Source organism: Rhamphochromis sp. 'chilingali' (assembly GCF_963969265.1).
Source record: "Rhamphochromis sp. 'chilingali' genome assembly, chromosome: 1".
Classification (NCBI taxonomy): domain Eukaryota; kingdom Metazoa; phylum Chordata; class Actinopteri; order Cichliformes; family Cichlidae; genus Rhamphochromis; species Rhamphochromis sp. 'chilingali'.
The window spans coordinates 34,861,285-34,883,619 of NC_137929.1; the positions used below are offsets into that span (position 1 = coordinate 34,861,285).

At 44.0% G+C, this 22,335-nt stretch overlaps 1 protein-coding gene across 1 annotated transcript in view; it reads right to left on the bottom strand.

The window, feature by feature from the left end:
* The window catches only part of chd3 (chromodomain helicase DNA binding protein 3), a 47,790-nt gene extending 25,955 nt beyond the window's left edge, over window positions 1–21,835 (bottom strand). Inside the window, exons 1-21 of the mRNA XM_080896389.1 lie at window positions 21,444–21,835; window positions 18,774–18,901; window positions 18,481–18,669; window positions 18,256–18,383; window positions 16,317–16,555; window positions 14,948–15,087; window positions 14,673–14,802; window positions 12,905–13,074; window positions 11,005–11,274; window positions 10,694–10,897; window positions 9,070–9,293; window positions 8,859–8,990; window positions 8,097–8,196; window positions 6,890–7,081; window positions 6,599–6,799; window positions 6,373–6,510; window positions 5,845–5,966; window positions 4,998–5,171; window positions 3,856–3,997; window positions 3,518–3,649; window positions 3,187–3,304 (exon numbers count right to left, since the gene is read on the bottom strand). Coding sequence (XP_080752515.1) covers window positions 3,187–3,304; window positions 3,518–3,649; window positions 3,856–3,997; window positions 4,998–5,171; window positions 5,845–5,966; window positions 6,373–6,510; window positions 6,599–6,799; window positions 6,890–7,081; window positions 8,097–8,196; window positions 8,859–8,990; window positions 9,070–9,293; window positions 10,694–10,897; window positions 11,005–11,274; window positions 12,905–13,074; window positions 14,673–14,802; window positions 14,948–15,087; window positions 16,317–16,555; window positions 18,256–18,383; window positions 18,481–18,669; window positions 18,774–18,901; window positions 21,444–21,606 — 3,436 coding nt within the window. The 5' untranslated portion in view covers window positions 21,607–21,835. The remainder of the gene's footprint in view (window positions 1–3,186; window positions 3,305–3,517; window positions 3,650–3,855; window positions 3,998–4,997; window positions 5,172–5,844; window positions 5,967–6,372; window positions 6,511–6,598; window positions 6,800–6,889; window positions 7,082–8,096; window positions 8,197–8,858; window positions 8,991–9,069; window positions 9,294–10,693; window positions 10,898–11,004; window positions 11,275–12,904; window positions 13,075–14,672; window positions 14,803–14,947; window positions 15,088–16,316; window positions 16,556–18,255; window positions 18,384–18,480; window positions 18,670–18,773; window positions 18,902–21,443) is intronic.
* Between the last annotated feature and the right edge of the window lie 500 nt (window positions 21,836–22,335).

Below are 22,335 nucleotides of genomic sequence, written 5' to 3' on the forward strand. Positions count from 1 at the left end.
GGGAGAACATGCAAGAAAGACCCCGGCATGATGGTGGAATTGAACACAGGACCTTCTACTGTGAGGCGACAGTGCTAACCACCGTTCATTACTGCATACATGGATCAGGTTCTGACAGTAAAACAATGTTGTCTTCTACAAATCACTCAGATCAGCTGTTACACATACGATTCATGTTTATCTGGCGGGATAGATGCAAGAATTTAAGTCCTGCACCCCTCCTGAGCGGTCAGATTTATCCCAAGCATGGCTGTCTCTACCTCCGAACCCACACGGTCCCCAGCAATTTCTATAAATATATATATATTTTTTTAATCATACAGATTCTTCTTCTGCTACCTCTCTGTGATTTAAATTGTCACTGTGTTTCCAGAGAGAAAAACATGAAGAAGACAAGGTGCCAATTTTGCTCATTGGGTGTCACAAGGCTTCTAGTCTAACACCAGGCGCTTTGTTGCTTAATTTCCCCCTTCTTCCCATCCACTCTCCACTATCCAATAAAGGTCACCCCCCACCACCACAAAAAATAAAATAAAATATCTCAACAAAAAAGGCTTTGACATCATGGGTTTCACTTTGTGTGTGTGGGTGTGTAAATGGTGCTTTTCTACTATATTTGACTGCTTTATACAACATACTTCATTCACTCAGTCACACCCGTTGACACAAGCACTTTTCCACAGCTGCGTGCTTTGTACAGGGAGTGCAGAATTATTAGGCAAATGAGTATTTTGTCCACATCATCCTCTTCATGCATGTTGTCTTACTCCAAGCTGTATAGGCTCGAACGCCTACTACCAATTAAGCATATTAGGTGATGTGCATCTCTGTAATGAGAAGGGGTGTGGTCTAATGACATCAACACCCTATATCAGGTGTGCATAATTATTAGGCAACGTCCTTTCCTTTGGCAAAATGGGTCAAAAGAAGGACTTGACAGGCTCAGAAAAGTCAAAAATAGTGAGATATCTTGCAGAGGGATGCAGCAGTCTCAAAATTGCAAAGCTTCTGAAGCGTGATCATCGAACAATCAAGCGTTTCATTCAAAATAGTCAACAGGGTCGCAAGAAGCGTGTGGAAAAACCAAGGCGCAAAATAACTGCCCATGAACTGAGAAAAGTCAAGCGTGCAGCTGCCAAGATGCCACTTGCCACCAGTTTGGCCATATTTCAGAGCTGCAACATCACCGGAGTGCCCAAAAGCACAAGGTGTGCAATACTCAGAGACACGGCCAAGGTAAGAAAGGCTGAAAGACGACCACCACTGAACAAGACACACAAGCTGAAACGTCAAGACTGGGCCAAGAAATATCTCAAGACTGGTTTTTCTAAGGTTTTATGGACTGATGAAATGAGAGTGAGTCTTGATGGGCCAGATGGATGGGCCCGTGGCTGGATTGGTAAAGGGCAGAGAGCTCCAGTCCCACTCAGACGCCAGCAAGGTGGAGGTGGAGTACTGGTTTGGGCTGGTATCATCAAAGATGAGCTTGTGGGGCCTTTTCGGGTTGAGGATGGAGTCAAGCTCAACTCCCAGTCCTACTGCCAGTTTCTGGAAGACACCTTCTTCAAGCAGTGGTACAGGAAGAAGTCTGCATCCTTCAAGAAAAACATGATTTTCATGCAGGACAATGCTCCATCACACGCGTCCAAGTACTCCACAGCGTGGCTGGCAAGAAAGGGTATAAAAGAAGAAAAACTAATGACATGGCCACCTTGTTCACCTGATCTGAACCCCATTGAGAACCTGTGGTCCATCATCAAATGTGAGATTTACAAGGAGAGAAAACAGTACACCTCTCTGAACAGTGTCTGGGAGGCTGTGGTTGCTGCTGCACGCAATGTTGATGGTGAACAGATCAAAACACTGACAGAATCCATGGATGGCAGGCTTTTGAGTGTCCTTGCAAAGAAAGGTGGCTATATTGGTCGCTGATTTGTTTTTGTTTTGTTTTTGAATGTCAGAAATGTATATTTGTGAATGTGGAGATGTTATATTGGTTTCACTGGTAAAAATAAATAATTGAAATGGGTATATATTTGTTTTTTGTTAAGTTGCCTAATAATTATGCACAGTAATAGTCACCTGCACACACAGATATCCCCCTAAAATAACTACAACTAAAAACAAACTAAAAACTACTTCCAAAAACATTCAGCTTTGATATTAATGAGTTTTTTGGGTTCATTGAGAACATGGTTGTTGTTCAATAATAAAATTATTCCTCAAAAATACAACTTGCCTAATAATTCTGCACTCCCTGTAGGTAACGAAGTACAAATACTTCCTTAATGTACTTAAGTGCAATTTACAGTTGTTTATACTTTACTTTTTTTTTCGGACTACTTTTTACTTTTACTCCCTGAATTAAAAAAAAATTTATGTACTTTTTACTCCTTACATTTTCAAAACAGACTTGTTGCTTTTGCTTTACCGCATTTGGGAGGTATTATTTCTATGATCATCATGCTAAATCTTGCCCTCAGATTCTTCATTTTCTTAAACATTGAATCCCAAAAGTCAAATGAGGAGTTGAGAGTTACCAACAGAATGTTTTTGAAAGTGTTTTCCATATTTCTTCTTGTTATTGTGCAATCAAAGCAACATCATCATCATATGACCCTCGACCTAAATGTAGAGAACCATCTGAATCCTGACGACGAATAAATAAATAAGCACTTTAATGACACGCTTTGTACATCACATTTAAATTAAATTTGACTTAACAGTAGTTTTATTAATAATGTGTAAATTGCATCATTTTAAAATGCAGTATATTGCCTGCACTGTAAAAAGGTTCTGTAAAACCATTATGGCCCCATTAGTGCTGAAGGAGAAGCTACCGAGGGCACACTCCCTTTAAGAGTGCAGTGGTCCCAGCTTCCACAGGCATGCTTGTTACGGTTGGTTTCAACAAGCTAAAATAAATGTGGCAGAAACACATGACTTCACTGACTACTGCTTGTGTCAGTCTTGTACATACAGCCTATTGGTATAACTGTCTCGTATCGTTTTAAAACATTTTAACTTATATTTTAATCAGCAAACTTTCTCGGTTAGTCTGTCGCAGCATTTTTGTTATTTCTGTCAATTTAATGAGTCTTTCTAGAGTACTGCAAGGCAGCGTGACACCTACTCATCCTTAGCTGAGCTCACGGTCAGCTTACCGCACTTGATCCTGTGTCTCACCGTTAAAGCGGTCGATGGCTTCTTGCCTCAGCGCTCCCGTGATGCCTCCATCAATTCGCTCGTACTTGTAACCTTCATAATCCAGAAAATCTTCAAGTAAGTCGAGCATTTTAGTCATCTGAAAACGGAGGAGACAGAGAGGTAGAGAGAGACACCGGCATGTGTTTTCATGAATACTTGATTACCCGTGCAGCCGCACAGCTGGAATCACAGCCTGCCGCTGAGCCTTCTGGAGATGTCACGAGACCAATTTAACATCTGCGCAGGGAGATACCCATCTGGTGTTTGCGTGTGTGAATGCGCGCTCGTTTGTGTCTGTGTGAAGACGTACCTGTGAGAAGACCAGCACTCGGTGTCCCTGCTCTTTCAGCTTCCTCAGCATCTTCTGCAACAGGGTCAGTTTCCCAGAGGCCTTAGTGAGGGCTGACCCTTCATAAGCACCGCTGGGTGTTTTCGGGGATTCCTACAAACACAAAGAAGATACAGTATGACACAGGAGCTCTTCCACACATTACCACAGGGTGTCCCTGTTAAGCAATTTGCTATTCATTTAAAGCAAATCTTGGAGTAAATGCTGAAATAATACAGGAAACTTAAGCAGCATTAAATCTACTCTTTCTGTGGATCAAGAATCCCCAAAGACAAAAGTGTCCTTTTGTTTCTTCTCACCATTGAGGCAACGGGGAAGAGGTAGGGATGATTGCAGCACTTCTTTAGGTCCATCATGATGTTGAGCAGCGAGACCTGATTTCCTCCGCCTTTCGAGTTTAGAGCTTCAAAGTTTTTGGTCAGAATTAGCTTGTAGTATTTCCTGCATTTAAGAAAATCCAAGAAAAACACAAAATCGTGAAATGATTAGGAGTGTGTCAACACGACGTCAACAACATTAGATGGATCTATTAAATCTTTGAATTCTCGCATTTCACTGAGTCCCACTGACACTGGTGGAGGAATTCCAGGAGCCAGCTGTTCAGTTTTAAGATGCACAGCTGGTTCATTTTTCGCTTTAATGTGGTTGATTGGTGCAGATGTGAACAAAGTAATCGCACATGAGTGAGGACCGAAATAACAACAAAAAGGCCATTGGATGAGCGAGCAACTGGTTTATGGTGAAAACGTGATCCAATCTCTAGCCGATCTTGTTGCAGTCAGGTATATTGAATACAAATGTTAGGAATAACTGCTCCATGTTATTCACTAGTCCAGAACAATGTTGCTCCTGCTCTGAACACATCCGGCCAATAAGAGGACTGAATGTTCTCATGTGGTTTGTAGTGTCACATTTTGGTCTCCAAGAAAAGAAACCAAAAGAAAGGAAATCATGAGAAAAATCTAAGAGTTTACAAACTCTTCAGTTCTTCAATTCTGTATTTCCAGCTTTGTGGGAACACCTCAACTCTACCGAACACCTTTGGGATGAACTAGAAAGAGTCAGCCCGTCTGATCTGACATCAGTGTCTGACCGCCCAAATGCTTTTCTGCATTAACGGACAACAATCCCACAGACAGGCTCCAACATGTACAAAAGCTTCCCAGGAGAGTGCAGAGGGGTACCAACTCCAGATTAATGCCTGGCTCCTGTTGTTTATACAATGTTTATATAATGTGTAGATCAAGATGAAGTCTTTTTAAAACCTTTTTCTCCCCTCCAACAAACACTTACAAACAACAGAGGATGTATAGACTAACTGTCGCACTTGTACACACAAACACACCCTTTCAGTTGAATCTGACCTTGGTTTTAGGCTACGGAAGATGCTCGTCTAAGTGCTACAAACGTAGATTTGTATCTACATTTGTCAGTGTCATACTTCTGCATAGGGCTCAGCTCCACTCTGACAATCAGCTCGGTCTTGGCGGGCATGTTCTTGAAGACGTCGGCCTTCAGTCTGCGCAACATGTGAGGCCCCAGCAGGTCATGGAGCTTCTTGATCTGGTCCTCCTTGGAAATGTCAGCGAACTCTTCTAGGAAGCCCTCGAGGTTACTGCAAAGAGAGAGAGAAGAAAATCTATCATAGACAATTCTACTGCAACTAGAAATAAGAACAGATGAATTAGTAGAGCTACAAGTACTGGGCACATTACTGTTTACAGGTAATGAGATACGTGTACATAATAGTAACCCCTGTAAACCTAAGCATTAGGCTTTAGACTACTCCAAACACTCAGTTACTATCTTTTCTACTTTTGTGCTGAACAGATATCAGCTTCATTTGCTTCTATGGACGCAACGCTTACAAGCTTTTGTTTGAGGGAGCCAGACGAGGGGCAGCCAATCAGAAGAAAGTGGCCTTTCAAGAGTGTGGCCTCAACTCTTTATAATTGCTAGAAAATTGTCAGTGTTTGTTCAAACACCTGACCATTTTATAATTAGTTAAATATTAATTTGCATACATGAGATTTATTTGTATTATACTTCTACACTCTCACAAACACATAAAAACTCATGTGTTAAATATGACACACTTAACAGAGAGTAGGTAAAACAGCTTTTTCTAACAGGGGATGAAGTGAATGGGCTGCACCAAAAGCTAGAACAGATTCATTATTTTTTAAATTAATGACGACTCATGCAAAGCTACTCTTGTAGGACCCCCTTTTAAAATTAGGTGTTCATGTAGTGTGAAGGTGTGTGCTTTACAAAGAAAGAAGTCCTACTTGAAGCGGTTAGGTGTGAGGAAGTTGAGCAGGTGAAACAGCTCCTCCAGGTTGTTCTGTAACGGAGTTCCTGTGAGCAGAAGCTTGTAGTCGATCTTGTAGTCGTTCAGACGCCTGAAGAACTGGAAACACAAATAAGGAAGCTCAGCGTTATTTAACTCTCAGTGGATTTTTCTAAACTCTTCCACATCATTAAAAAACAAACATATTTGACTTAATTTCACATCAGTTTTATTTCTATAGTGCAAACTCACAACAATAGTCGCCTTAAGGTGTTTTATACTGTAAGTAAATATCTTATATTGCATAGATCTTATAATTAGTTGTAATTAAGTCATTATGGCATGGACCCCAACTTCCTGAAGAAGTACAGCTAATACTTAATCTATTACTCTCATGATAAAGTACATTAAACGACCTATGAAAGTAGTTAAGTACTGTGGGACTAAAGTGTTGCCATTGCATAGTTTGGCCACCAGAGAGAGGTGAAGTGCGTTAATGTGGACTCATATGCAGTAGCTGCTGTACCTTGGACTGGTTGTTCTTAAGGCGGTGAGCTTCATCCACCACCAGACAGGCCCAGTCAATAGACTTCAGCGCCGTTTGGTCGATGGTCACCAGCTCGTAGGAGGTCAGCAGCACGTGGAATTTAATAGGAGCTTCTCGCTGCAGGAGGACAAACAAGGGAGGAAGGATGAGTGGACGCCACTGTCGATATCGTGTTTTCCCGCTACTGCTAACGATCCCTCCTTACCCTCAGTTTGAAGGTCTTCTTTCCTCCCTTGACGGCCGTGTCATCAAAGGAGAACTCGTTCTCTCTGATGATGGCTCGGCTGTCCTTGTCTCCCGTGTACGTCACCACGTAGAAATCGGGGGCCCACATCTCAAACTCCCTCTCCCAGTTGATGATGGTGGAGAGTGGAGCGCTGACTAGAAATGGACCCTTAGTGTGACCCTGAAGCGAGCAGAGAGGGAAATCAGTACCGTGTTACACAGCGAGACTTTAAACAACGTTAAAGGAAAAAAGCAGAGATAAGGTCAGCACCTCTTTGAAAAGTGAATAGAGGAAGACGATGGTTTGGATGGTCTTTCCCAGCCCCATCTCGTCCGCCAGGATGGTGTCAGTGCCCTGAGCCCAGGAAAACCGAAGCCAGTTCAGGCCCTCCAGTTGGTACAGATGTAGCGTGCCGCCCGTTGACGTGACAAAGTCTGGCTGCTCCTCGTATTTTATTGTAGGCTGAAGGGAAGAAATGAGAAAACGGTGAGGAGATACGATTGGGTTAACTGGAAACTCTAAATTGCCATAGGTGTGAATGTGGGAGTGAATGGCTGTCTCTGTCTGTGTGTTAGCCCTGCAACAGACTGGCGACCTGTCCAGCGTGTACCCCGCCTCTCGCCCTAAGACAGCTGGGATAGGCTCCAGCTCCCCCGTGACCCCGATAAAGGATAAGCGGAAGCGAATGGATGGATGGAAATTCCTTTACATTTCCTGAAAACATCTGGATTACCAAGAAAAAACTAATTTCATTCATCAGTCTTTGTTTATTTTCTGTAAAGGTTTTGACTGAAAGGTCAAATTGTGTCTGTTTGTTTGTATTTTGACTTATTGTGGTTTAATGCGCACAGATTTGTACATGATAAAAAAAAAATACTGGCGGTCGCCAATGCTACCACTCAGCCTCCTCGTAGTGTTTCCTGTGACTGCGGTATAAATTTGAAAAATCCCAGGCAATCACTGGGATTTGAACTCGTCCGAGATTTTTAGCAGATGCACTTATGGTACAGATTTTAAACTCCTATGTAACCTACTGAGTTGTCAGATTTACAAACCTCTCCACGCTGAACAATTATGAGGTTATGAATCAGAAACTGTTCAATAATCTACATTTTCAAAGATAGTTTTGAGCAATATTACCAAGAGAGAGGCTTAGATATGCAAAATGAGAAATATTGGAAAGTGTGGTTATTCTCCCATGCTGCATCGGACAGCTTTAGTAAAACTATTAGTAAAAATAATCGAAGTCGGTTCACCAGTGGTGTGCTTTTATACAATAAAGATCCTTAAATGTGTACAATTTAACACAAAAATAAAGGGAACACATTGTAAGGGAATCCTTACAGTATAGCATATAAAAAATGTAAATCTGAATTGCAGTATGTGATTGTTCTTATAAGAAACATTTAATAACTTTATAACAAAAAAGAGTGACTGGCTAACAGCAGACAGCAGCTGCACACTTTACAATACTCACATCAGTGAGTGGTGAGCCTGGAGACTCATCTTCACCCTCATCTGAGTTCTTGTTCCTTATCTTCCTGGGTTTGTCTGGGTCCTCCTTCATTATGGCGTCCCTGTTAAACAGCAGCAGAATTATTGCCACGTCGCTGACACTAAGCTGTTCACTCTAGCAGGGATCCGATTCATCAAAGGGAGATGAGACTGCACGTATACGTAGGCAGGTCTCTGTGAAGCGGCTGAAAAACACTAGCGGACTTGCTTTAACCTCCTAAGACCCGAACTTTTTCATTGCACGAAATTTTAATTTCTCTTTGGGCTGATTGAGACCTGATGAATGTAAAAACAACGAATGATCTTTTTACCTGATGTAGTTTCTGAGAAAAGTTATATCCACATATGAGGAGATTTGCATTAAATTTCGATAGAACATTATAAAGTCACAACTGATGTGCAAAACTTTTTATTTGGTGTCTGAACACAGCAGCATTTTTCCTGAGTACAAAAACAAAATGAGAAACAGCAGTTGTGCCGCTATGAGCAATATGGTTGCAGGAAGACGTATGCCTGTAACAAAGTCAAAAAAGTAAAAGATTTCAGAGCATGAAACACGAAACATTTCAGCTGGCAGTGTAATGTCCTCGTAACTGCATATCAGGCCTTTGTAGAGCAAAATTTAGTATTGTGGTCTGGACAACCCAAAATGTGATGCCCACATATGTGGACGGCAGGTTTTAGGAGGTTAATAAATGAGAAATACAGCTTTAAAAACAAATACCTGTGTTTCCAGTAGCTGGCCTTGTAAATTGCAAAGTCGGGGATATCCATGTCGTCTCTCTCCCATGTACACTGGTCGTAGGCGAGGTCTCGCCACTTGACCAGGTAGTGGTATATCCCCTTCTTATCCACACTAGCAGGGAGACACATGATCACAGTTAGTGGTCCTTCACAAACCTGACCTCTGCGTGCTTGTGTGCACGGCTCTTTACCTGTGATTGATGATCCGGTGAATCATCATCCACTCGGGCTTGATGCCATATCTGTAGTATTTGTCCTCCATGATGGCATACTGGGGGTCTTTGGCCCTCCTCTTCTCGCTCTTTCCTACTCCGTTCTCATCCTCTCCCCCCGAGCCGTAGTCCAAGCTGGGAGGCTCGTCCATGTCCGTCTTCCTCTGGTAGTTTCTATACATGACCGAGTGGAAGATCTCCAGCTGATGAGACAAAGACATTAGTTGGTCAGATGATCATTTTTCAGGTGAGGACGTCCTAGATTTGTGGTTTTCAAAACCTTTTTTTTTCATTGTTTAGACTTGGAAAAACGTGACCCTCGTCATATATGTTATTCTAAATATGGAGAGCAGTTGTTTATATTTCAGCCACGGTTTGATTTCCATTGTTAGATCTTTTAAATCTGAAGCATTAGAGACTCAACACAGGAGAACAATCTAAAAAATGTAGAAAGCAGTTTTTGCTGTTTTGTTTCATAAATCTGGTGAATACAAAAATGCTGAGTAAACACTGCAAATGACATGCTGAGTGCAGTTTTTAAAGTAGAAAGGAAATTTAAGGGAATAATAATCTTTAGTGATGGTGATGATGTACGTTCATTTACAAATACCATCTATGGCTGTAAAAACAGTCGCTAAAATATGTGTAAACAGTAGGACCGCCCTGTGAATAAAGCTTCCAAGGATCAGTTTAAGATTCTTGGGGTCGAGCATTTGCTTATGCAGATAATCGAATGCGCTGCACTCGTGGTTCGCCTGATAGCGCCCATTCTGTCCCCTTTAAGACGCCTGTGTGTGAAGTAGGTCCCTTGTTGAGGGAAGAGTGTGCGAGAAGCGGCTGCAGCCACAGAGATGATTAAGCAACAGTTACACATGATATACATAGTTTCAGTGTAACAACAATCCAAACAAGGTCCTATAAAGGGCCGTTTGTGGGTGGTCTGGTGTGGGCTTTCTCTTTCATACTTCTCCTCCAGGGTGGGCAAGCAAAAGTTATTTTTTGTGGTTATTAGCTAATGAGCCAGGCTAGAGTCAAAACACAACTGCATTTTAACCTCTGAAGGACATGTAACAAGTAAAACTCTAACTCTGTAAGTTTAAATATGTCTTTTAACAACAACAAACCAGGCTGACTACCTGAGACGGCTACTTCATTGGTTACACCTTGCTGGGCTGGACCCAGTTTAGCCTTCAGAACGACTTTAATTCTTCACGGCACAGATTCCACAAGGTGCTGGAAGTCCACATCGTGTCTACGTGTCTAAAGGCATAGAGTTGCTGCCATGTGTTGACTTTTTAGATATTTTTGTACTGGTATACCTGATGGCCAGTGTGTGTATAAGAAATATCAGTTATTTTATAGGGAGCAATACTGTGAATTTAATTTAATTACTTTATTTATATTTTTGCTACGGCATGTTGTCAAAGGGATGTACATTAGGCTGCAGGAGCTTGATTAAAAAGACAGATGTGTGCTGTCTGGTTCATTACTCTGACACGTGTGTGGCTAAAAAAAAAGAAGAAGAAGAAATATTTGGACTGAGGAGGGGGAATCCCTAGAAAACAGACTTGCCATTATTTGTGGTTGTGACTTTCAGACTCACCTGCAGCTCAGTGATCCAGGTGCAGTGCCAGTAGGACTGTCCGGTCAGCTTTACAAAGAACTCCCTCTCTGCCCTGCCTTTCATTGGTGGCGGTGGCGGGGCGTCGGGTGGAGCGTCGGGAGCGGGTGGAACAGGAATGGGAGGTGGAGGCTCACCCCATCGCCAGTGGAGGATCTTTTGGACTCGTCCCTTGATTGGCGGACACTGGAGCAAAAATGCATTTTTAAAATCACATCAGTTTATTTAAGCGAGAAGATGGAAATCTGTGAGGTATAGATTAAAAAAACACTGTGACAAGAGCATCAACTGACCGTGCATCGTGGACACAGCCACTCTCCGTTGGGAATCTCCGGCAACGGCGGGTTCAGACAGTGGATGTGGTAGGAAGACGTACAGGTGTCGCAGCACAACAGCTCACCTCCGTCTTTACACACCCGACAGAACTCCATGTGGTCGTCATCTTCCTCCTCCGCCCCAGTGGCGACCCTCACGCCGACCTCTGATATCACTCTGTCCTCGCTGTCCTCCTCAAAATCCTCAAAGTCTTCGTCTTTTGCTTCCCACTGGATTCCCTCTTTTTCCTGAAAGAAAGCGAGAGAAAACAAAACTGTTAAACTGAGGAACATCCTGAACACATGAAGTAAAAGGAGCTTTCAACAACCACAAGATGCTTATTGAGAATTTTGTGGTTACATATTAATGACTCACAGAAAAAAATTAAGCTGCTAATGTTGCCAGCTGTTCATTGCACTGAGAGTCCTGGCTCCCATTGACTCTTTTAGCCTTAAGTGGGAATGTGGTTGTGAGACATAAGATAAGCGGGAGAAGGACCTTTGCTGGAGCTGCTCAGGTGCTGTTTTAAGTAGGCCTCCGTGACTGTGAAGGATGGAGTTTGTGAAAAATAGACCACTGCTCCAAGTGAGCCTATTCTGGGTGAATAAAGGTTAAAAAAAGAAATACCTGATTTATGTAACAGCTGCAGTATGTAACCCATATTTGGGGTCTACTATCCCTGTGCAACACTGACAGTTAAAGTAAATGTCTGCTATCTCAGTCACTACAGACCCAAGCTTATATAAAACACAGTTTTGGCAACTACTGTACGATATTAAAACCGGCATTTGCCAATTTGTAAATGTAGCCTGGTGACATATAGGGAGCTCACACTCCGGAGGAAAGCAAGCAGCTTTTCGCCTTGCTGTGCAGAATAAAATGAGAATGTGAAATCGTTTATTTGCAAGAACCAGTGACTTTCAAACTGCAGAATGGTTACATGGCATTACAAATCATTGCTTTTTGAATAATGCATACATATTTACAACATGGCATTTGATTGTTGAAATGTTCACGATTAATGAAGTGGAAATTTTGACTGTGCTATAGCACCTACTCGGGGGAGTCGAAATTTTCCAAAAAAAAAAAGACCAGAAAAAATCCCCAACCCTTTCAAAGTGTAAGTATCTCACTAGCACGTCAACAAACACCTTGAGTGTGACAGTTATACTGCTCTGATACAGCTCTCCTTCAAATTCGATGCCAGTCTACCACTTCTTGGTATTCAGGGATGCTTGACTCAGATAAACCTGACACTTGCGCTGAATAAACAGCAGGTAAAAAGCTTCTTTTCAGCTTCCTGTTTGTCACCAGTGCATGCCCTTTCCCTCTTTTTCTCCGCTCCTCCAGTCAGTTAGCTAAATGACATTTAAGCGCAAGTATCGCTCACTTTGTTCACACTTTCGATATCAATACCAGGTCGTCCCTACAGATAAAAACACGTGACTCATAAAGAAACTAAAAAGCTAAACCAGTCGAAACAATCACATAAAATTCTACACAGTGGATTTAATGCAGCAATTTAGTGAGCAGTTTCACAGCACCTTAACTGACTAATCTCAGAGATCTGATACCAAGACTTCGCAGCATCTAGAAATTAGCACTGAGCAATATTTGTGCCATTGCTGAATAGATTACACCCACATTTGGCGACAGTTTTTTGTTGAGGCAGGATGTCTGCACGTAGCCGCTTCCCCGCTCAGATTTCTGATAAGCTTAAAGGGTTTCTACTCATCTGATCCTCCAAGAAAACAAGCTTTAACTAACAGTAACAGGTGTTTTTGCTGCTCAGGTAGCCACACAGCTCGGAGATAAGTTGTGGAATAAAAACGATGCAAAGGAGATGGGAAAATAAAAAACAGGAGCAGTTGTACTTACACAATGGGGACAGCTCCACTTGCCCTCGGGGGCCTTGTCCAGCTCAGGCTCAAGGCAGACGAGGTGGTACGCTCGAGGACAGGTGTCGCACAGGATGATCTCCCCGCCCTGCTGACACACCTCACAGTAGTCCTGGTGATCGGTCTCGTAGCCATCCCCTTCCTCTTCACCTGGGAAGGGAGATAGCAAGCACAGGGCGAGTTGACAAGCACTGACAAAAGGTCACAAACCATTTCTGTGTTTTTCACCCCAAATAACTGAACTGCTCATTTTTCACTTCCAACTATAACCATGCAGTTTCATGTGTAACTTAAAACAAGTGCAGTCAAATGTGAGAGATGTGCGTGACGTTTTCAGGAACACGGGGTGAAGTTTTAGGTACGTGCTGCATGTTTGAACTTTTTCAGAACTAAAAGAAAAACTGAAAAACGCAAGTGAAACACTTGAAGCTGCTCGGATTTGCAGCACATCTGCACGCTTGTAATGCAGAAGGTTTGCAAATGATCAAGTTTTGGCCTTCTTGGCAAAATGAAATCACGCTACCAGACGTGACAATAGTCAGATTTAGCCTATGGATGCACGTGTAATGAGTTTGGATTAAGTGCAGAGTCTCAGTTTGCATTTGAGGAGTTGAACAAAATAGTGCATTCATCACTGAGAAACTGAAGTCATTTTTGTACACAGTGCCTTCTTTCCATGGCCTCAGTGTAATTCACACACACAAAACACACCTGTCTATGAAAAAGGCATGTGTTATATTTTTACGTTATTTCTTCACTAATTCAAAATGTAAAAGGTCTTTCTTTATTCCAATAGTTGCATTTGTAAGCTGTTGATGTGAACTCACAGCATGTGATCAGCGCAAGTGAAACAAGTTCAACTTCAAGATTAGAGTCAAACTTATATCAATTTTGGCAATTTAAGAAACTACTAAATGGGAGGTAATAATACTGTAAACTAACATATGAGGGACTGATAAATACAATAGATGGTTGCCTAAGCAACATAAGGAGACCTGGACGTCCAGGAAAGACAACAGTTGTGGATGATCATAGGATCCTTTCTATGGTAAAGAAATGTCTGTTCACAACATCCAACTGAGAAAACATATCAGGAAGTAAGCATATCTTAACTTGAGAACAGATTTAATGAAAAACAAACAAACAATAAAACATAAGCTATCCCAGAATATGCAAAGGACCAAATTATGTCTAAAAACCCCTTTCGAGCAGCTCAGGAACAGCATTTTTGGACACACTAATCTGCCCCAGAATAACAGAAGAAAGAATTGTGAAGGCTGCTCCTTCTGCTCATAATCAACATAATCTGTGAAACGCGGTAAAGGCAGTGTGACGAATGGTTACCCGCAGCTTCCAGTGACACTGGGCACTATTGTTTATTGATGATGGGACAGAAAACAGAAGCAGACACATTAATTCTGAAGTGAACAGAGCTTATTGAAGGTTAACAAGTGGAATCATCTGGAATGGCAGAGCCAATCACCTGATCGCAACCCGATCGAGCACGCATTTCTCATCCTGAACACGCAACTGAAGACAGAGAGACACATTAACAAGTAACTAAAGACAGCTGCTATAAAAAGAGAGAAGATTATTGTCTGAACCAGAAGAGTTGAGCTGCATTATTCCTTTGGATTCCAATAAGCCAAAGTAAACTTAACAGTGGAGCTGTAAGATGGATGTGGACAGGGAGGCTGTACATCATTTATAATTATGTGCTGTACGTATAACAAGCAGGCTGCGCTTACTTTTCTTCTTCTTCTTGGCAGGCCGTCCGCGCTTGTTCTTCTTCACTCGGCCAGAGCTGTCAGAGCGAACCGAGGAGCTGTGAACGCTGGAGTCCTCCTGCTCAGACTCGTCCTCATCCATATCCTCGCTCTAGCAGAGCACGAGAAAGCACGGGGGCAGTGAGTGAAGGGAGGAGAGACAGGTAACAAGAAACAGAGGAAAACAACAGGGAGCGACGCTGTTTTTAACTTCCACCGATTCAGTGTTTCACGAATACTCTAAACTTCACACTCACCGAGCAGCTCTTCTTCCTCTTGGCACTGATAGGTGATAATTTAATACGGATGGGTGCCATCTTTTTAGCTTTGGCTACGGCTGAAGCCTTTTTCTTGTCTGGAACTCGAGGACTTTTACTGCGCTTCTTGTAACCCGGACCTGGACAGACAGCATAACAAAGAAGCTGTATCAGTGAGCTGTATCAGAAAAGGGATAGAGGTAAATGAGAGGTTAGCATTAGTTTACTGCTCTCCATTAGCATGTACAGCACATGTGCAAAAGTCTCGAGCCACCCCTCATACCCTTAGATTTTGCCAGGAAAAGGGGAAACAGGTGCAGCAGTTAGTTGAAACGCGCAAACATACATGGAAATATATTTCTATTCAGTTTGAAAGTCAATATTTGGTTTGACCACCTTTATTCTTAAACTCTCTTAGTCAGCTTTCCTGTAATTTCTTTAAGTAGTCTTCAGGAATAGCTCTCCAGGCTTCTTGAAGGACTTTCAAAGCTCTTCTTTGGATGTTTCTGCCTTTTGTTCTGTTCTCTGTCAAAATGATCCCACACTGCTTCAATAATGTTGAGGTCTGAGCTCAGAGGAGGCCAATCCATCACTGATAGAGTTCCACTGTGTCTTTTTCTATCCAGGTATGTTTTTACAGCATTGGCAGCGTTTTTTGGATCATTGTCATGCTGAAAAATGAAGCTGCTGCCAATCAGATGCTTTGCAGGTATTGCATGATCTAATGGATCATCTACGTTCATAATTCCACTCATTTTGACAAGATCTCTGACACCACTGGGTGAAATGCAGCTTTAAACCATGACAGTGCCTCCACCCTGTTTATAAAGATGGCTGTAGACACTCACTGGTATACCTCTCTCCTGACCTCCTCTCTGTATATCAACGATGATTTGACTCAATATTTTCAAATTTGGATTCATCACTCCATTAGACCTGTTTCACAGTCCAGTTCTTGTGTAATTTGACATACCCCAGTCTTTTGTCCCTGCTTCCCTTCCTTAAAAATGGCTTCTTGTGCAGACAGCTGACACTGGTTAGGTGTTAGGTGCCTTTTTTAAGCATGATGATCAACAACTCAGTGTTAAGTAGTTTAAACAAACAAATAAAACCATTTCTCTGAAAGTGATCAGGAACTAGGATTGAAGTAAAAATTAGTTTCCAAAGAAAGATTTTGAAATACTTTCAGAAAGTACATTTACATAAAAGTCTGGCTCCTTGGAAACAAAATCTAAAGAAATGAGGGGTGGTTCAACATTTTTGCGCAGTTCTGTAAACCTAACATCGGTCAACATCTGCTGTGTTCATCGTGTGCCTCTAAAACATCTCGTTGCCCTGGTCCTAGTACAGGAATGGGAAGACGACAGACCTTTGCCCTCTTTTGTCTTGGCTTTTCTAACAGGTGGAGGCTGAGGTGGCGGTTCAGGTGAGGCGGTCGCTGCAGAGACCTGCTCGGCAACAGCGATGGCAGCGGCCGCAGCCGCCGCCGCCACAGCTGCAGCGTTGCCCTTGAAGGGGTTGTTAGAGCTAAACTCCCTCCACTTGACCCCCAGGATGGTCATCATCTTTGACATGGGGATCTTAGGGTTCTTCTTGGCGATCATCGGCCTAAGAGAGAGCGTTGTGAGAGTGAAACCACATAACCAAAATGAATAAACTTTCACCTCCATCAAGAGAGCCAATCACCAGGTTCATTTGTCAATTAGCTTTCCTACCAGCTGCAGACAAGTTGGCTGAACAGGCGCTGGGCATTACACATTACTTATGAGAGTCAAAGCAGGTATGAGTCAGCCCCAGAGACCGAGGCTCAGGCTGCTGCTGACACAGTGTTACATGTAACACGGGGGCTGCTGTCTCATTTATACAAAGCTGGGATGATAAAGACACGGCTGCCACAGGGGGACAGAAACAAGTAATAGTAGTCAACCCAGGCTACTGGCGTCTGTGCTAACAGACACTTAACAGGAGCTCTTCTTCATTAAGGAGGAAGCAGTGTCACCAAAAAGCATCAAATCGTTTTGACATTATTATTATTATTAAGGTTCGTTTGGTATTAATAGGTTCAAGTCCTGTCAATGAAACAGTTTCATTTCCATGTGTTGTAGAATCAACCATATATGGACGTTTATTGATGTTTCTATTGTATCTAACCATCTGTTCTACTGCTTATTTGGGTCCTTGTCCCAGGGGGCAAAAGTCAAACAGAGTTGACTAGATCTCCCCTCTCTCTGTCTCTAGCCACCGCCTACAGATTAGGGACCATAATGAAGCAATTCAGTCATAACATACAATGTCTTCAAGACATCTTGGATCAGGCCTGAGGTCACCAAGCCCAAAATACACCTCACCACGAAAGCCATGAGGCACCTTAACTCAGAGCATCTCCAAGATGAACAAGCTTCTCCTTGAGTTTAGAAATATTTCACAGACAGCTCCTTTCTGTCTGTCAGCTAGACGCCAGGTAGGAACTTTGCCTAGAGGCTCAGCTCTGTCATCACCACAACAGACCAGGTGGGCACCCGTATCACCACAGCTGCTCGGGATCAAGACCCTCAAGCACCTGAACTCTGTAAAAGTTAGCCAGCCAAGCCGAGGACTCCTCACTCTCCTAACCAGCCTCGTCACATGAGCTGAGCAGTTACAGTAAGCTTACCAGCAGATGTAGACACTGTGGGGGAGTAAAGAATAAAAACAACAAGCCATAAGTCTGTGAAGGTTCTCAGTCATCCAGGTCATCGTAGTCAAAGGAGCTTGCAAAGAAAAGCGTCTGGACTTCTTTAAGTTGCTTGAAGATGCTTCTCGGATAAGAGGTGAAACGTCTTCAAGCAACTTAAAGAAGTCCAGACGCTTTTCTTTGCAAGCTCCTTTGACAACAAGCCATAAGCACATTGTCAACATCCACATAGTTAGCAGCAGCACTTCCACTCCCATCAGATCAGCTAACGGGAATCTGACTCCACTCTGCAACTCAAACAGAAGTTAGAATCAAAAGATTTCCAAACTGCACCCCTGCAGTGCAAAGTCACAGCGAGTGTGCGGAGCTAATGTCTTTTGAATACAGGCGTAATGACACGACATTTCCAGACAAACGTTCCCACAGGACGTCAGCACTCTTACTCGTCTTTTACCCTGAAAAGCGAGAGAAATTCGAATGTCGAGCACCTTTTTTCCACCTGACGACAGCTCATCAGAAGTGAGTTGTCTGAACCTATTTAACCATCCAGTAAACCTAATCTGTGGAGCCTATTGGGGAAGGTTTAGCTGTCTTGATGTCACCCACCCACGTGAGAACAGAGAGCAGGCCGTACCTCATGAACTGGCTGAAGGCTTTGTAGTTGGTGAGCTCCCTGTAGTCCTCCTCTGTGAAGATGTGATCGACATCCTCCAGGCCCCACTCCCTCGCCAGCTGCGCCGAGGTCTTCTGTTCTAACGGTTGCTGAGAAGAAAGCAGAGCATCAGACCGTGAACAAGGGTGGACTCGTCACCGTTGATCACTGTTGGGGTTTTTGGGAGTCAAGCGAAAACGTCTTTACCTTCGTTGTTTCCTCCTGACTGCTGTCTCGATCCCCATCGTCTTTTTTCTTTTTCTTGGTTTTCTTCTCTTTCCTTTCTTTATGTTTCTTCTTTTTCTTTTTCTCACCAGATCCATAGTCGCTGGCAATGCTGTCCGAGTTCTCGCCGTAGTCTCTTTCTCTGTCCAAGTCTCTCTCTACATCACTGTCCTGTGCATGCAGCGAGAGATGAAAAACAAAAAAGGAAGAAGAGCAGTTAAGACGCTGTAATGTGGACGTCAAACTTCCAAAATCCACAGGCCGAGGAAACTCACGATCTTCTTGCGTTTTTTTGCTTTGACAGGTTTCCCTTCCTTGTCTTTCTTTTTTGTGTCCTTCTTCTTCTTCGGCCGGCCTTTCTTCCTCAACGGGACCTCTCTGTCTGATAGCTCTGCCTCTTCCTCTGAGGAGGAAGAGAGAGAGAGAGAGGGTTAAGAAAGCGTGGAAGAAAAGACAGCTATCAGAATCAGCTGAACATTAATCTTCTCAAAACGCTCCCCGACAAGCCCGCTAATCCCAGCTGACCATAATTACACATGACAAAGGCTGCACGATAGCCACACAGTGGCATCGCTGACCTCTGACCTTGTCTGAATTGTGACACATGCTAAATTAGATAGTTTGTCAGAGCGCTCTAAGTAGATTTGACAGCCGGTTGCTGCAGCCTGGGGATGTAATTGGTTTATGGCAATGCAAAGGGTGATCATTACCTTTGTTAAAAAGAAAAAAGAAAAGAAAAACAGAGCCCTGGGGGAGGAAGTGGTGGTGGTGGGGTTGTTGCTGATAATCAATGGATACATCCTGATGAGTTGAGGGAGGATTTAAATTTATAAAACTTTTATTTCAGGGAAGAAATAGTCTGAAAACCTCAGACAGCTCAGAGGGGACTGAGCCACTGTGCAGCAACTGAAACCAGCTGACATTATGTGGCATAAGACCTGAAAATGTCAGGCCAGTTATTCCCGATTTTACGTGGGAATCATCGCAGCCACGGGGGGAGAAAGGAATTTAACCTGCAGGCCGACCTGGCTTGCAAATGACAAGAGAAACACAGGAAGACGAGGGCAGATAGCAGCCCGGGCTTCGCGGAGAAAGCAGCAAAGCGTTGAAGCATAACCAAGATATGGGCTGCGGTCTCCGCCAGCCGCTCGTCCCGTTTCACAGGCTGCGATTTGTCGGTTTTTATTGTCTGCCTGCCTTTGTTGGTGCGCGCTCCCCCCACCACCACCAGCAACAGCAGCAGCAACAGCCATCCCCTCACCTCCTCCTCACTCCCACCCCGTCCACCAGCCAACCCCACTTCCCGCGTCTGCGTGCAGCGTTCAGCCGCCGAACGCACGCCGGGGGCGGCAGCGGCACGCACGCGGGGCTCGGTGATTCAGAGGCCGCCGGAGCGGTGAACTGGAACGACTTCTCTCCCGCTCAGGCCCCCTGACCACCGCTGTGACCGCTGCTGGAAACAAGGTCGTGATGGGGCTAAGGTCCTCCCGCCGGGAGGCCTCGACACTAATTTATCTGTCTCGCACTGCGTGACAGCAGGTCCACGGAGCCCTCGAGCTAATTAAGTACAAAAAAGAGCGCAGTGAGATGATTTGTGCAGGCTGCCGTCCTGACACTCGGAGCTCCGAGCTGACTTTTAACTCTGTGCTTCAGTCACATCCAAACCAGAGCTCACAGTACAGCCCACGACGGCAGCTTTCAGCCGTGCATCTGATCTCCACTGTTGCTGTGTGGTTAACCAGCCTCCACTCTCTGCACCCTTCACTTTCACTGCCCCCCCGTGCAAGTTCACTGCCACAGAAACTTCCAGAATGTCATTTAGTCAATCATCGCCTGACGCGATCGATATTTGTATGTTGCTGCTGCTGCGAAAGGGGGGCGGTTAAGAATCAGAATGGGACACAGACACACTAACACCCAGCTCCGAGGCGCCAAACATGCCCGATAATAGACGTTTAATACGGGTAACGACCGAGCAGGTCCTCCGGAGCTGAACGCAGTATGGGTACCTTTTACAAGAAAACGAGCAGCATGCGGGCAGTGCTGTCCTGTCCTGACCTATCACAGAGACAACCAGGCAGTTTGTGCCTCTCGTCGCGATTTCACACACTCGCCCGGCTCTGTGACTGCATCGTCTCCCCAGACTGCTATCAGATTTATACATAGCCTCCGGCCAAGAGGAGAGTCCATGCTAGCGTGTGTGCCAGTCCTTCAGGGCGACCTCATTACCCCCGCAGACCTCTGCTTTTTAAAAACAATTTGCAAGTCCTGCACGTCCAAGAACCCCACCAATAAAAAAAAGCAAGGGACTATTTTTTTTTCTTTTCAACAACTTTTCACGACTGTGAAGTGAGATCGCGACGAAGTGAGGGGGGGGGGGAGGCAAAGCCACAACAGCGGTGCCAAGTTCAGTTTAAACTTTTGCTGGGGATGCTAGACGCAAAGAGGAAGTGGAGTGAGGATAAAGTGCAAAACACAGCAGAAACACATCAGTAGGTTGTGTGTGTGAGTTTGTGGCGTTTTTGTTGCAAACTGGACTTGTGTTTGCACAGCGCGCTCTCGCAGCTGCAAATATGGCACCTACAGCAACGTATAGCTGCCATAACAGGACAGCAGCCTGAGTGCGGCTGTCTTTTTTTAAGAGGAAGGAAAAAGTGTTAAAGGAGGCTTTCTTTCTTTCTTTTTTGTTGTTGTTGTTGTCTGCGCGCACTCGAGATCTCGCTGCTTTCTACTGTACCGATGTGGACCTGGATGGGATGTGTTGGAGGAGGGGGGGGGATTAAAAGAAAGAAGATCTGCGGGTTTCGGACACTTCCATCACGCGCTTTTCTATCTTATATTTGTGCCTCTAAGAAAAGCAGCAAAAAGCGCGCGTGAGTGTGTGTATTTCTTATTTCGTGTGCGCGCTCCCGACCTGTCCGCCAGTTTCCCGTTTTTTACTGTACCTGGCGCGGCTGGTGTTGCAGTTTCCCGAGGCGCCGCCGGCGAGTTTATGTCGCTTGCGTTCTCGTCCAGGTCCCCGTCGTCGTCTTCTTCATCAAAATCTCCTCCCTCGGAATTAACCACCATGCCCTCGTCTTCCTCACAGGACCGGAGAGGAGAGGACATTATATCCCTGTCATTGGATCCGTCCTTGTATTTAAAAAAAAAAAAAAAAAGAAGGAGGGAGAAAGAAGAAGGAGAAGAAGAAGAAAGGGGGAGAAAAAGCGCGTTCTTGTCCGATTATATGATATTTATTTAATATTCAAATCGGCTCAGGAAAAAGTGGGGGGCGTTTTGGAATATTTTACACCAAGGCAGAGCAACAAAGATGGCCGCCCTCTTATATTTATTTTTTAACAACCCCCCCAATAAGAAAAAAAAATCCCCTTACATAAAAAATGGCTGACTATATTATTTCAGAACGCACCCCCCTCCTCCTTTCTCTCTCTCTCTCCTTCTCTCTTTCTCCCTCCGCGCGCCCCCTCCCTCCTCAAAAACGTACACATTGTTACAAGGAGCAAAAAAAAAAAAAAAAGGGGGTGTGTGACTGCATGTAAGTTACATTGTTACTTGTTTGTTTCTTTTCTCTCTCTGACCCCCCACCTCCCCTCCTCTCTTTTTTTCCCTCTCTCTCGCTCTCTCTTTCTCTATCCCCCTCACCCTCCCCAGCCCCTCAAGTCCGGATCAGTCACGAATCCGACAGACTTGCCTGGTGTCACTGTCACTTGCCAGATCACACGCAACAACTCTCGCTTTCTGCATTGCAGACCCCGACACAAATCTATCAAATATGGCCACCTTATATTCTCCGGAGCCCCCACCGTTGTGCTTCAAAAAAAAAAAAAGAAATTATTT